Source organism: Poecile atricapillus, chromosome W (genome assembly GCF_030490865.1).
Source record: "Poecile atricapillus isolate bPoeAtr1 chromosome W, bPoeAtr1.hap1, whole genome shotgun sequence".
In the NCBI taxonomy this organism is placed as follows: domain Eukaryota; kingdom Metazoa; phylum Chordata; class Aves; order Passeriformes; family Paridae; genus Poecile; species Poecile atricapillus.
In genome coordinates this window covers 12832029-12844603 of record NC_081288.1, presented here as the reverse complement: position 1 = coordinate 12844603, position 12575 = coordinate 12832029, and the positions used below count along the sequence as shown (strand labels likewise).

The 12575-nt window shown below is 41.9% G+C and overlaps 1 protein-coding gene across 1 annotated transcript in view; it reads left to right on the top strand.

Moving 5' to 3' along the window:
• LOC131591457 (reelin-like) overlaps positions 1-12575 on the top strand; it is a 225268-nt gene that overhangs the window by 146710 nt on the left and 65983 nt on the right. The window contains exons 21-23 of the mRNA XM_058862180.1: positions 1323-1435; positions 8222-8359; positions 8721-8907. Of these exons, the coding sequence (XP_058718163.1) occupies positions 1323-1435; positions 8222-8359; positions 8721-8907 (438 nt within the window). The remainder of the gene's footprint in view (positions 1-1322; positions 1436-8221; positions 8360-8720; positions 8908-12575) is intronic.

Here is a 12575-nt window from a genome sequence, read left to right as displayed (position 1 = left end):
AATCATTTTGGGGAGATGAATCAAGAAAAAATGTTTGAAAATTGCTAGAAAGGGAACTAAGCCTTTAGAAAATCTACTAAAAAAACAAAACAAGGTCTCAGATCTTCATTTAATACGCTAAGATATTTGAGCAATAAATTTCTCTGTAAAATAATATATTCTCCCTTTCTTCATATTTAATTAATAACTATTACTGTATAATTGTATAAGAATGAATATTCTTAATTGCCATAACTTCTGTAGAGAGTCACTGCTTTATTATCAGTTTCAGAACAGTTAAAGTCAGCTACTTGCATGAGCAGGTGTCTGTTCTCTTGCCTGATACCCTTCTTGGGGGTGAACACAGCAGTGACCAGCAAAATACTCTTGGGCATGTGGGGATGGTCAGGAGAAGCTGTGCTGTGGCAGGAAGGGGGAGAAGGGACTCTAGATTGGTAGCTGTAAGAGGAGCATTCAGGTTGGTAGTAGCTTCCAAGCACTTTATTAATACCTCATAGGGCAGTTTCTTGGGTGCTGTTCTGGAAAAATATAATTAAATTAATGGAACATTGCAAAAAATGAAGTAACACAGAAAACAGTAAGACTCTGGAATAATGGATTTCATTTATATTTAATATTAAAAAGATGTGACAATGATCATATTTTCTGAATCAAAAAAAAAAAAGATATAGAATTTGGGAAACAGACCTCAACAGGAATCTGAATTAAATGCAGAAATAGTCCTAGAAGCAGTAGGGAAGAATTTACACCTCTTGCTGTACGTGTCAAAGCTAACACAGCTGCAGAGCTTGGGAAGGGCCTATGGAAACAACTTTAGTAGGCTGTGGTTGGGCCGTCTTGTGTGGCTCTGTTTGTTCCTACTGCTGCTCCCCATTGCAGGTGGAGGGTGTGGGGCCAGCCAGGATGCCCAGGCAAAGCCCCACAAGCAGGTTTCTAAAATGACCTTTATGATAGTCTGGAGGTCACTTCCATAGACTTACTTCATATTGGTCTTGTAGCCTTTCTTCATAGTCCATGGTGGATGCTGGGGTGAAGATAGTGAAAAACAAAGAGATAGACATTCCTCGTGGAGGAAAGCAAAACATTATCAGTCATGAATGCTAAACTCTTTAAATAGATTCATATGGCTTTCCTCCATCCTCACTTGTACTACTAGTTTACAGAGAAATTTCTCCATATCATGCCAGGATTTTTCTCTTCTGGGTCTTTCACTCCAACATCTGGACCCAGACAAGCTCCTGTTTCTGTGAATGTTTGACCCTTGTTTCTGTTCCCAATTATTCCTCAGCATTAAATCTGATTTTTAAATGTTTTATTTTAAGGAATGTCTTCCCAGTATGCCGAGCTGTCAGGAGTTTACATCAGCAAGTATTTACCACTCCAGTGAATTCACTCAGTGGAGGAGAATTACCGTTCTTCTACCACAGAAGACTTGGTAAGCATTTATGTCCTATCTTTAAATTATTTTGGGGGGCGGGGGGGGGCAGGGGAGGGGGATGTTGTGCAGAAAATTTATCACATCAATTGCTGTGACAAAGATCGAGTCCTCTGCAGGTCATACTCAAGCCAATAGGTGCAGTGCCAGGGCTGACCCAGTCCCAGGTATTTCCCAGAAAATGCATTCCTTACATAACTAGAAAATGAAATGTTGGTGAAGTCAACAGAAACTATTGTTTAGGATTGTTTTTAATACATACTCTGACTCTCCTAATAAAGTTCATACTTTTCAAAAATAGTGGCACTTGTCTATAAATGCCCTATTGAAGGAAAGCTTTATTTGGATTGTTAATTTTTATTTTGTACATTCCTTATTGTTTTTATCTTCAGACCAAAGCCTTGTATAAACAATAACTAATGATTCATTTCTGGGAATTTTTTAACTCTTATTTCTTTTTATAGCATGTCTTAAAAAATAACATTCTCTCCTGCAAAAAAAAGAGAAACAAAAATTAACAGAAAGCCTATTCATCTTCTTGTAATCAAACTTGATTTGCCTCCCCTAAAATTTGTGTTTATTAACTAAATTGTTTCTGTCATTGTTTATTTTTAAATCTTTATTATAACATACAAATAAAAAGTTGTCATAAATCCCAAAAATCTTCAGGGCATCCTTCATTTGAGAATTTAATTACCGCAATTAGAGTTACATTTTGATTATGTTTGACCTGAATCCATCACAGCAATTGCAATGAGAGCTTGCTCAGATTAAGTTATCATTGTATTTCCCCATCTTTCATCATTATTTTTTTGCACTCTGCATGGCCTCAGCACAGCCTATTTCCATCAATCACACCACAATGATACCTTCTTTCAACACACTGGCCCTTTTTACAGTACAGCAAATATTCAGAATCTCCTATTTCTAGGCAAAACCTCAAAGGCAAATATTGAATCCTTAGAACATATCATATCAGATAATTCCAAACGGTGCAAATAAGTCCACAAGTAACTGCTTTGTAGTTAGATTATAAATGTAGTAAATCTTACATGCCATTATGTTCCACCATCTGCAAAATCTTGGGCACTTAAGAGTTTAAAAAGCATCTACAACTTTGTGGGTTACAATCTAAAGTAGGCTGTTATCCCTAATTTATAAAATATTTACTGTACTCAAAGTTATTATACATTGTGTATTTGATGAAAATACCAATGTTGTGGCCCTCTTTTTCTTTAGGATCTACTACTAATTTTTCTCTGCATATGAGGTGACAGAAGCATATAATTCCATTTTAATTTAGGAGACTGTAGGGAGAAATTATGATAAAGTAATAGCCGGGTTCCTGTTCTATGCTGTGCACAAATCATAAATATTTCACACTCTGGTATCTGAAGGGATTCCCGTCTGTTAGCAGAGTTTTGTTTGTAATTAAGGCACAAATTACCACAGAAAATCTCGTTGCTCTTCATAGAACACATTTTCTGTGTTGTGTTATCAGGGTGAAGAGGAAGGCTGGCTGCATGTTCCCAACCAAACGCAATCCAGCACACCACACGCATCTGTCTCTCACTGCTTTCCCTCTTTCTAATGCTCCTTTCCACTGGCTAGGAGCAGGCCAAGGGCTCAACAGCATTTTTGGGTTGAGATTGGAAGGGGATTTTTTTACAGGTTTTTAGAGCAGATCTGTGAGCAGAGAGCAAGTTTCTGTGTTTCCAAAGCCTGGGCACTATTGGTGACAGTTTGGTGTGCAGCTCTCCGCCGCCAGCCCAGCCACACAGAGAGCGCTGTTCCAGGGCCTGGCAGTGTGTTCTGCAGGGCTTCTCTCTCCCTCCTTCTCCTATCCCTTCCCCACCTGCATCCACCACTCAGAGGCAAAACCTTAGTGATGGCCAGGAAGAACAGTGCAGAGGCGGAGAGCCAGGTCTGCCTTCCCAAAACTGGGGTGAGGAGGAGAGATCCCTGGACCTTCTGTTTCAAGCACACAAGACAAAGCCTACCAAATACAGAGCCAGGGAGACAAACCACCTGAGCGAGGACTTGGGAATGTCTCATTAGCCTTGTTCTGGCCCTTGCTGGCCTCGGCATGCCCTCACACCCCTGCGCAGCCCTGCTGTGGTTGCTGGAGCTTTTATCCCTGGATGCAGAGCTCTCAGCTGAGGGTTTGCACCTTGGGCGTGTGGCTGGTGTCAGGCTGCGGCACTGTGCTCAGGCAGCTGGAAAATTGTTCAAAACAGCACCTATTTCTCTTGTAAAACTTCCTGGGTGTGCTGGTATTTCTGCAGATCTGTAGATGTTCTGCATCTAGCAAGCATGAGTTTACAAAGTCCCCATGTTACGTGAGGTTTGGGATGGTAGAAAATCCCCTGCAAGAATGAGAGTTGTATTGAAGAAATGAAATGTAAGCACCTGCTTGCTGAAATTGTATTGTACTTGAACTGAACATTTCTAACACTGATGAAAATTAATTTCAGTTTCATGCAAGGCATTTACATATGAACAGGCTTTAATGAGATACAAGCAGCTGTCAGTTGCTGACTTCATAAACAAATCAACACCTAATGACTGAATGAGAGCTTCAGGATAATTGGGTAAATGTAATTATGGTAACTCAGAAGGTAGCAAATATAATTTTATCAGCCACAAATTTGCATTAGATCATTAAGGCTTTTAATATCAGGAGGGAAGGCAATGATTTTATTTTAACTCACATATCAGAAAAATTTTATAACAGAACATCATTTCACTCACAGTACTTCTGGGAGACGATTTCCTTGTGCTTATGTAAAATGTCACACAACAAAAATGACTTTTATTTGACATCAACCTGACTTAGATATAATGTCATTAGAGAGCCAGATTACTTTTCAGTCCCATTAAAAAAAAAAAAAAAAGGAAAGAAAAGAAAAAAAAAAAAAAAAAAAAGAAGCTATGAAGAGCTAGGGAAGTTTATTCTGCTTTCATAGCTCCTCGGTGCTGCACTTCCCATTTCAATAATGTCCAAATGGTGACTGTCCAGAAAACCAGTGTTTTATCACTGAGAATGCAGCTGACACTCATCTCCTTATTCTCTTTTCTTAATTAACATGGCTTTTTTAAATGGTTGATTACCATTTTTAACAGCATAATCCTCTTAAGCTGTTGTTACCTTGAGAAGCAGAGCAGCCTTGGAAAGCTTTCAAAAACAGGAGCAGGACTGGTTTTTCAGCAGCATTGCTTTTACAATTGTCAATTCAGCCTCACACACATTATCCCTCACCCAGGGAGGAATCCGAATGCATAGAGTTTTACCTGCCCACAGCCGTGTGACAATGGCACTGCTTCCCACAGGACCCCTGGCAGCAGCCTGGGTGGGGAGGTGAGGGCAGCCCCTTGTCCCCTAAGGCTTGGGGCAAAGGGATTCCCGTGGTGGCAAAGGTGTCCCCAGGGCAGAGCTGTGCTGTCCCCAGGGCAGGGCTGTGCTGTCCCCAGGGCAGAGTTGTGCTGTCCCCAGGGCAGGGCTGTGCTGTCCCCAGGGCAGAGCTGTGCTGTCCCCAGGGTAGAGCTGTGCTGTCCCCAGGGCAGGGCTGTGCTGTCCCCAGGGCAGAGCTGTGCTGTCCCCAGGGTAGAGCTGTGCTGTCCCCAGGGCAGGGCTGTGCTGTCCCCAGGGTAGAGCTGTGCTGTCCCCAGGGCAGGGCTGTGCTGTCCCCAGGGCAGGGCTGTGCTGTCCCCAGGGCAGAGCTGTCTGTCTGCAGATAAAGTAACTCCTCCCTGCTGGGATGTGGCCACATGTTCATCTCCAGGTGGTAATGAGCCTCCTTCCTCCCCTCCCCTCAAATGAGGGAAACAAACCTGCAAACGCTGCATTCGTCTGGGGCACTTCTAAATAACAAGCGGAGCTGAGAGCACCCTTGGCTTGACATGCAGCCAACATCTGGAGCGCGAGGAGGCAGATGGAGCTCTGTGCCTGGCAGGGTGGCAGTCCCCTGGAGCAGGAATGGGACCATGAGGCTCTCCAGGGAAACATTTCGGTCAGGTGAAACCCACAGGATCCCCAGCAAAGGGCTGTCAGCTCCGGTGCAGCTCTGTGCCTTGCGGTGCGCGCCCAGCCCTGGCAACAGCCCCAAAGCAGAGCTGCACAGGGATCTCCTCGGCTGGGGCTCATGTGTGCTGCTCCCCTGGGCACAGAGGTGTCCTCTGTCACTGCTCAGGCCTGGGCTCTCCCCACTGCTGGTGTAGGTCAGGTGTGAGCCTTGTGCCCAGGACCAGCCCTGCACAGCCACCCTTCAGGGTTGTTTGCGCCTGCCAGCAGCCAGCGAGCAGCCGAGGCAACGCCATCAATGCCACACCAAGCTCTCTTTGAGGGGCACCACCACTTGCTGGGCACCATGAGACTTCCATGGCATGGCAAAATTGCCTCTGTATCGCTGTAAATCTCCCCCAGTTTGCTGTAAATACCCCGGGGCTGCAGAGTCTCACACCCCAACTCCACCCATACACCCTCCCTGATGAAAAACAGAGATGCCCAAACACAGTGCTCTCCCTCCTGTTACCTGGGAAAATAACATGATAGCTTTACTGTGCTGGGATTTCACAGGGGGAGTGTTTGCCTGCTCTAACACTGTTCTTTGGTTTCAGTATTGTCATTTTCCCCAGCACACATTAGAGTTAACACCAGTCATTACAGCTCTTTCCAGAGCCTACAGCCTCTGTGAGGGCTCTCTGTGGTGCCATTGATGCGAACATGAACCTCAGCACCAAAGTGATGTGCTGACTTCAGAGCACTCCAAAAATAAATAGTAAATAATTGCAGTCAATATTGACTGCCCATTGTGCCTACACAAGCTTAGGAAGTCCTTCATGTGCTGATTACTGGCACTGTACACTTTTAATGGATAATTCATAGCTCTTGTAATGTAACCCATCAATACATTATATCCTGAGGGACTATTTAATCAGCAGATTTGCCCCTGCAGATTAACTCTGAGTGCTGTAAAAATGCTCACAGTATTTGCAATATCAAACAGATACTTAAAATAGGCAACAAGGGTCATTTCAATTAAAAATCAAGCCCTTGGGCAGCTTCACTTGTTTTTTAAAGAAATTCCAAACTGATATTTTAAAAATTTATCCACACATGTACCAAACTTCTCATATGTGCCCGAGTGGCTAATTGCTCTGACACTCTGTCCACTTCAGCTGCACAGGCCTGCTCTATTCGTTTTTTCACTTCCATACGTGTGAGCAGGTGGCTCAGCCACCTTTACAATATTCATTTTAATAAGTCTTATTCTACATAAATTATTGGGGGTGGGGAAAGGGCTTTGTATCTCAAAGAAGAGTAACAGCATTATATCCTGTGCCATCATTAAGTAACCATATGGCTCAGAAACAAGCTAGAAAAGAAGCTTCTAATAGGAACCACCTGCTTCTCATCCTCAGCACCCCCAACCAGCCCTTGGCCAGACATAGTCCTGTCCCATTTTGAAACTGGATTTTTAATTCTCTTCAGTCAGCCTTGCTTTCTGTGTCCTACTCCTCCACAAAAGTGCAATCCAGCCTCAGTGCCCACATTGCCACCACCACCCCTTTTTACCCAGACCGGTTGTGCAGCCAGCACAGCTCCTTTCACTCCTCCATGAAGAACAATTTCCCACCTTTGTTTCACTTCACATGCAATGAATTTTTCTTAATCTCACTCTGACACATGTGGAAGGTCTCTGTGTCCTCCCTTTGGGAGTGGCCACCAGTCAGTGTCTGTGACCTGTTGGATGTGCCCAGTTCGGCAGGGCAACTTGAAAAGGCTTCATGATAACAAAGATTGCTTTTCTCATGATTCACTTTCTTCTCCAGCCTTGGTTTTTGAGGTTGGTGGGTGTCAGGCTGGGTTTGGCTAGCAGGAGTCACTCCCATGGAAAATGTCAATGTTCCATTGGACAATCTCCTAAAGGCCCAACAGGAAGAGTTTTTAATGGATAATATTAGCTGACTTCACTATTGTAAAGAAAAACAAGCTGTGAATGATAAAACTATTTAGAAAGGAGAAGCTAAAGCAAGGTTTTGTGCTTGAAGAATATTACAAATATCCAGAGTTTATTTAGGCAAGAAATTTGATTTGATGATTCACCACCATGAACTTTGGGTGTTACAGATTTTGGGTTGGTGGCCAAGAGCAAGCTGTTTGCAGTGTGGAAAAAAAATAGGTGCAATGAAACAGGACCTTTGTCAAAAACTTGTGCTCTCAGTGTCATTAGCGATATGTGAGCAAAATCTAGTTTAGGATCATCCTGACAAAAAAAAAAAATTATATCTAAGAAAAAGAGTCAACTATTGTTGAATGGAAATAGTTGGTATTCACTTACACTCAAGAACTTTAATAAATATCAGGAGAAACCTCTTTAGACAGTTTATGACCTGTTAACTGTGACCAAAAATAAAAAAACCAAAATCATGCCCTAGATTCACCTTTCCAATTATGCAACTATAACACAATAAAAATCCAGTAATATTCATATCTAGGCTTACCTTAAAATAATGCTCAAAACCCCTGCAATGTGCTTTTCCTCAGAAATATAACTGTCATCAGTCATCAATCACTGGAAAGGCCATTAAATAGCCCTGTGCAGTGAGTGGCATCATCTAGAAAGTTAAATTGCAAGAATCTGTCTTTGACTGGTCCAGCCTTTGCACCCTAGGCTGTGACTGGGATACTAACTTCACTTTATTTTGTTGTTGTTGTTACATTTTACCTCTTTTCCTGCCATTCTGTAAAGAATCGAAAATGAATGCATTGTTATTGATTTTAAGGTCCAGTGCCACACGTTTCCGCTGGAGTCAGTGCTACTACACAGCCCAGGATGAGTGGGCCTTGGACAACATCTACATCGGCCAGCAGTGTCCCAACATGTGCAGTGGGCATGGCTGGTGTGACCACGGTGTTTGCAGGTATGAAGCATTTGTCAGTCCCTCTTAACAATGCTCTCCTGATCTTCAGGTACCCTACTATTTTCCATACTTTCCTTTTCTTGGCTGTTGTTCTTATTTTTGGACGAAACATTAGAAAAACAAAAGCACTATGAGGAGCTGACCATTCAAGCAGCATTAGCAGACAGTAGTTATTTTGGCTTGTTTCCACAATGCAAAACTGCAGTCCCAGAATGATTTGTTAATTATAATAAATTTATTATATAATAAATATATTTGCTATTATAATAAATTGAATTTCATAAGGTCAGCATGCTACCTTAACTAATTGTTAGTGTCAGATAAAGTCCTTAAAAATTGTTTTGCTTATGCTTCCTTCCAGGTGTGATTCAGGGTTTCGGGGCACTGAATGTCAGCCTGAAAATTCCCTCTCTTCAACCATCATGTCTGATTTTGAGAATGCAGATACCCTGAAGACAGAGTGGCAGGAAGTTATTGGGGGAGAGATCGTCAAGCCTGAGGAGGGCTGTGGGGTCATCTCATCTGGCTCCTCTCTTTACTTCAACAAGGTACTCCAGAGGGCTGGGAGTCTGATAAAGGCACATACTGTAGGTTTCTGTGGCTGTGTGGCAAAGAAAAGGGAGGCGGCAGAAAGCTGCCCGTAGTATTAGAAGAGCGTTAAACAGCACAGCTGTGCTCTGCAGGTAAAGAACAAAGCAGTCAAAAGAGATAGGGAAAGACACAAGCACGATGTATTCAAGAAATTGCAGCTGTAATGAAAGGTAATAAATTGCCAGTGTGCTGGGAAGCGTGTAAATTCACAATGTCTTACTTGTACATCATCTTCTTTAAGATTCAGTTCGCAACATCCAGCAGCTCCCATTTGTTTCTTCTGTACTGCCCTGGGTAAGAGATAGGGAAAGGTTGGCTTTCTGGGGCACAAGCAGCTTAATTTGAGGTCACAGCAACAGGACCATTGAGAAAACCTGTTTTTTCAGGCTTTTAGAAAATGTTTAACCAGAAGGAGTATATTCTTTTGTATAACTTGGATACTTTGCAGACAAAAACAATAATAGAACAGGAAGGAGATATAGGGAATTCTGCTAATTAGTAGCAATTATAGCTAAAATAAAAAGAGATCTTTATGACCAGATGTAAGATTATGCATTGTAATCACAGATTTATTTTTGTATTGTTGCTCCTCAGGTCTAGTACTAAGGTTTGTTTTGTTCTTAATTGAAAGGAAGTGTATAAATGCAGCTATGTGCTTTCTTTTAAAAGTTTGATCAAACTGCCACTGCTGTCATGAAAGTCAGATTAGTCCCAGAAGAATAACCCAATATGCAACACTGTGTAATTGTGTGTTGTTTACCTCATTACAAAAATCTAACCCATGAAATAATTTTCAGCACTCCTACATAGTCTCACATCCAGCTCCCCTGGAAATAGAGCTCTGCACTGAAAATTTCGTAATAGACCAATCAGTATAACTAGCTAATTGTGATAATTGGATTTTTATGCATAATTGTCTTCCCTGTTAGATGTTTTTCCTTCTGGCTTGGTTCCTTATGCCAAGTTTCTCAAAAGTAGTTTGCTAAATTAGAATTAACCTGCTATGATCTTTCTTCTGATTCCTGCTAAGGAGGAGTGAAAAACTCATTTAGAAATTCTTGGCTTCTTTCTATTGATCTCTAAGGGTTATGTTATCACTCATTTCTTGAGAAGTAGCAGTCTGTGCTGTCAACAGAAGGTGGTTTATTTAATTTCTGTTTAGATCTTTCTCAAGGTGCCAAGGGGCCATACTGGTAGATAATAAAAAATTATTTTTATAGTTGCCAAACAGTTCTGTATTGTTTTGGGGAGCTCATATTCACATTTCTTTTCATTTGCTCAAACAGCCACTTTTTATTTGAATGTCTAATGTTTGCTGCCATAATCAATTATTGCTGCCAGAATTAATGTTGGCTTCGTTCTGACAACCCTCTATCTTTTGTTTTACAGCTCATTTTAATCAATTGTAGGTGTGTTCACAATTCAGAGCTCTTTCAATTAGCCCCTGCAATTCCCCCAAGGCTTCATGTCACTCATACCCTCTCTCAATTAACCTGGTTCTGTGATTTCCCCTTTGGCAGGCAGAGCTGCTGTGGGGTGCAGATATGGAAACCCACCTCTAATAGTTTTAGAGGCAGAGCTTTACCCACTGCAGGTCAGTATGCTGGGTGCCCCCAGCTAGCCAAGACACACCAGCCCATGGCCAGCAAGGGTGTTTGCAGCTTAATTACCCTTTACTGGCTTGATTTGGTGGTGATAGTTTCAAATTCCAGTGTCTCCTATGAAGCTGAAAGCAAGCTACCCAGAAAGATTATCAGTGTCACCTTGGCCAGCATTAGCCATGTGGGGCTGTACCAGGAAGCTTTGCATCCAAGACTGAGTTCTCACTCTCAGGGCACCATCCAGGAGGGAATTCCCATCTCAGCTGGGAATAAATGACCAAATAAACCAAAACAACAAGAACAATTCCAGACGAAATCAGTATGATTGCATGCTGTATAAGCTTTTTGCGAGTCAAAGGATTCTTCACAGATTTTACTGCCTTGTCATCAATGGTACAAGCCAACAAAACTTCAGACCCCCATGTATTCAGCTTCCAGAAGTCAGACTCACAGTGTGAGGTGGCCTATTTGGTAGGGTTTGCAAATGAGCTCAGCAACCAGGCTGTTACACCAGCAAAAATAATATGTTCTGAGAAGGAAAGCAGTAGACATTTATCTCTGCTGGGTTTACCCTCAGCTGTGTAGAAAGAAGAAAGAGGATGAATGAAACAGGATTTAAATTCATCTGTCACCTTATTAAAAAACACAGATAGTATTTTAAATCTCAGCTCCTAAATCTTGTTACTTGTGTCCAGCTAGATTACGTCACTTGCTTATCTCAAGTTTGTTTGGAAATTTGTCGTAAAGATCCTAAATGTACAAGTGAGAGAGAAAAACACAAACATTACTTAAAACATAGGTGTCATAACTTAGCCTTGGTTTTCCTTTTATAAACTGTTTTATGCTTGGAGATGGACAGAAACCCTCTTTTTTTTTTTTTTTTTTTAGGGGAATTAGAAACAGTAGTCATGATGAGCAGTCCTGGTCCATTTTGGGGGATGGTGCCAGGTTTCAGCTACTTTAGTAAATGCAGAAATACAATCCCTACATGCTCTCTCCACCTCTACACAAATGGCTTTGCCCTTTGTGGCAGCAGGATGCTGTGCTGGGGCAGGGCTGTGCCAGATGCAGGGCATGCAGGGCACCTCTCTGGGGACACTGCTCTCATCCTGTGTCCTGCCTTGTCACAGGCAGCTTTGTATTCCTTATCAGCATCTTGTAGGTTTGGTGATGTGCAAGTCCACAGGTTCAGCCTCAAGCCCCAGGGCACAAAGGGAAGAGGGGTATGGGATAATTTCTGTTACAATAAAAGGCTCTTAAACCTTAAAGTTTTTTTTAGATGAATATGCTCTGTCTTCTGAATATGCATAGTGTGACCATGTTGACCTCTTAAGTTCAAAAACATACTTGGAAAAGCTGTTCACTAAATTTTACAAGGCTATTTGTTTCTCTCAGCTATGCTCATTTAAACTTGAAACTAAATCCACAGGTTTTAGTTGAGACACTCCTGATTTACAATGCTTACTAGGAAAAGAATATAGTTTTGCATAGGAACAAATCTTATTCAGCTGAAGCATGAAGAGAAAATGCTGCTCCCTGGTTCTTGTGTAGGAGATGGACTTTAAGCAAGGTATTATAGGAGCTGATTTCAGGTGATTGGGTAGCCCTGTGCAGTGCAAGATTTGACCAGGGAAGTAAGACTAGAGAAATGGCCTTTTACTGCTCTATCCATTATCAATAGAAAGCTGAATACTTAAAAATTTAGCCTGGGTTGATTCAGGATATCCAGCACCTGCTCTTTGTTCTCTGAAGTCACTTGAGACCATGGGGAAATGAGATTAAATTCTTGTGTGGAAATTGTGTTGTGAAGTCACATTGTGTGTTGGAATCTAATAATAAAGTTCTTGTGGGATCAAATCTGGGTGACATAAAGGATGGCCAAGCAGAACAACTGAGAGACAAAAAATGCCAGTTTGATACAGAAGTCAATGTCCTCCATGTTGTGTAATTTTGTGTGTAATATTCATCTGTGATGGACTTTAAATATGCCCATTCATTGTGAAGGTGCCATAATTAAAATTATT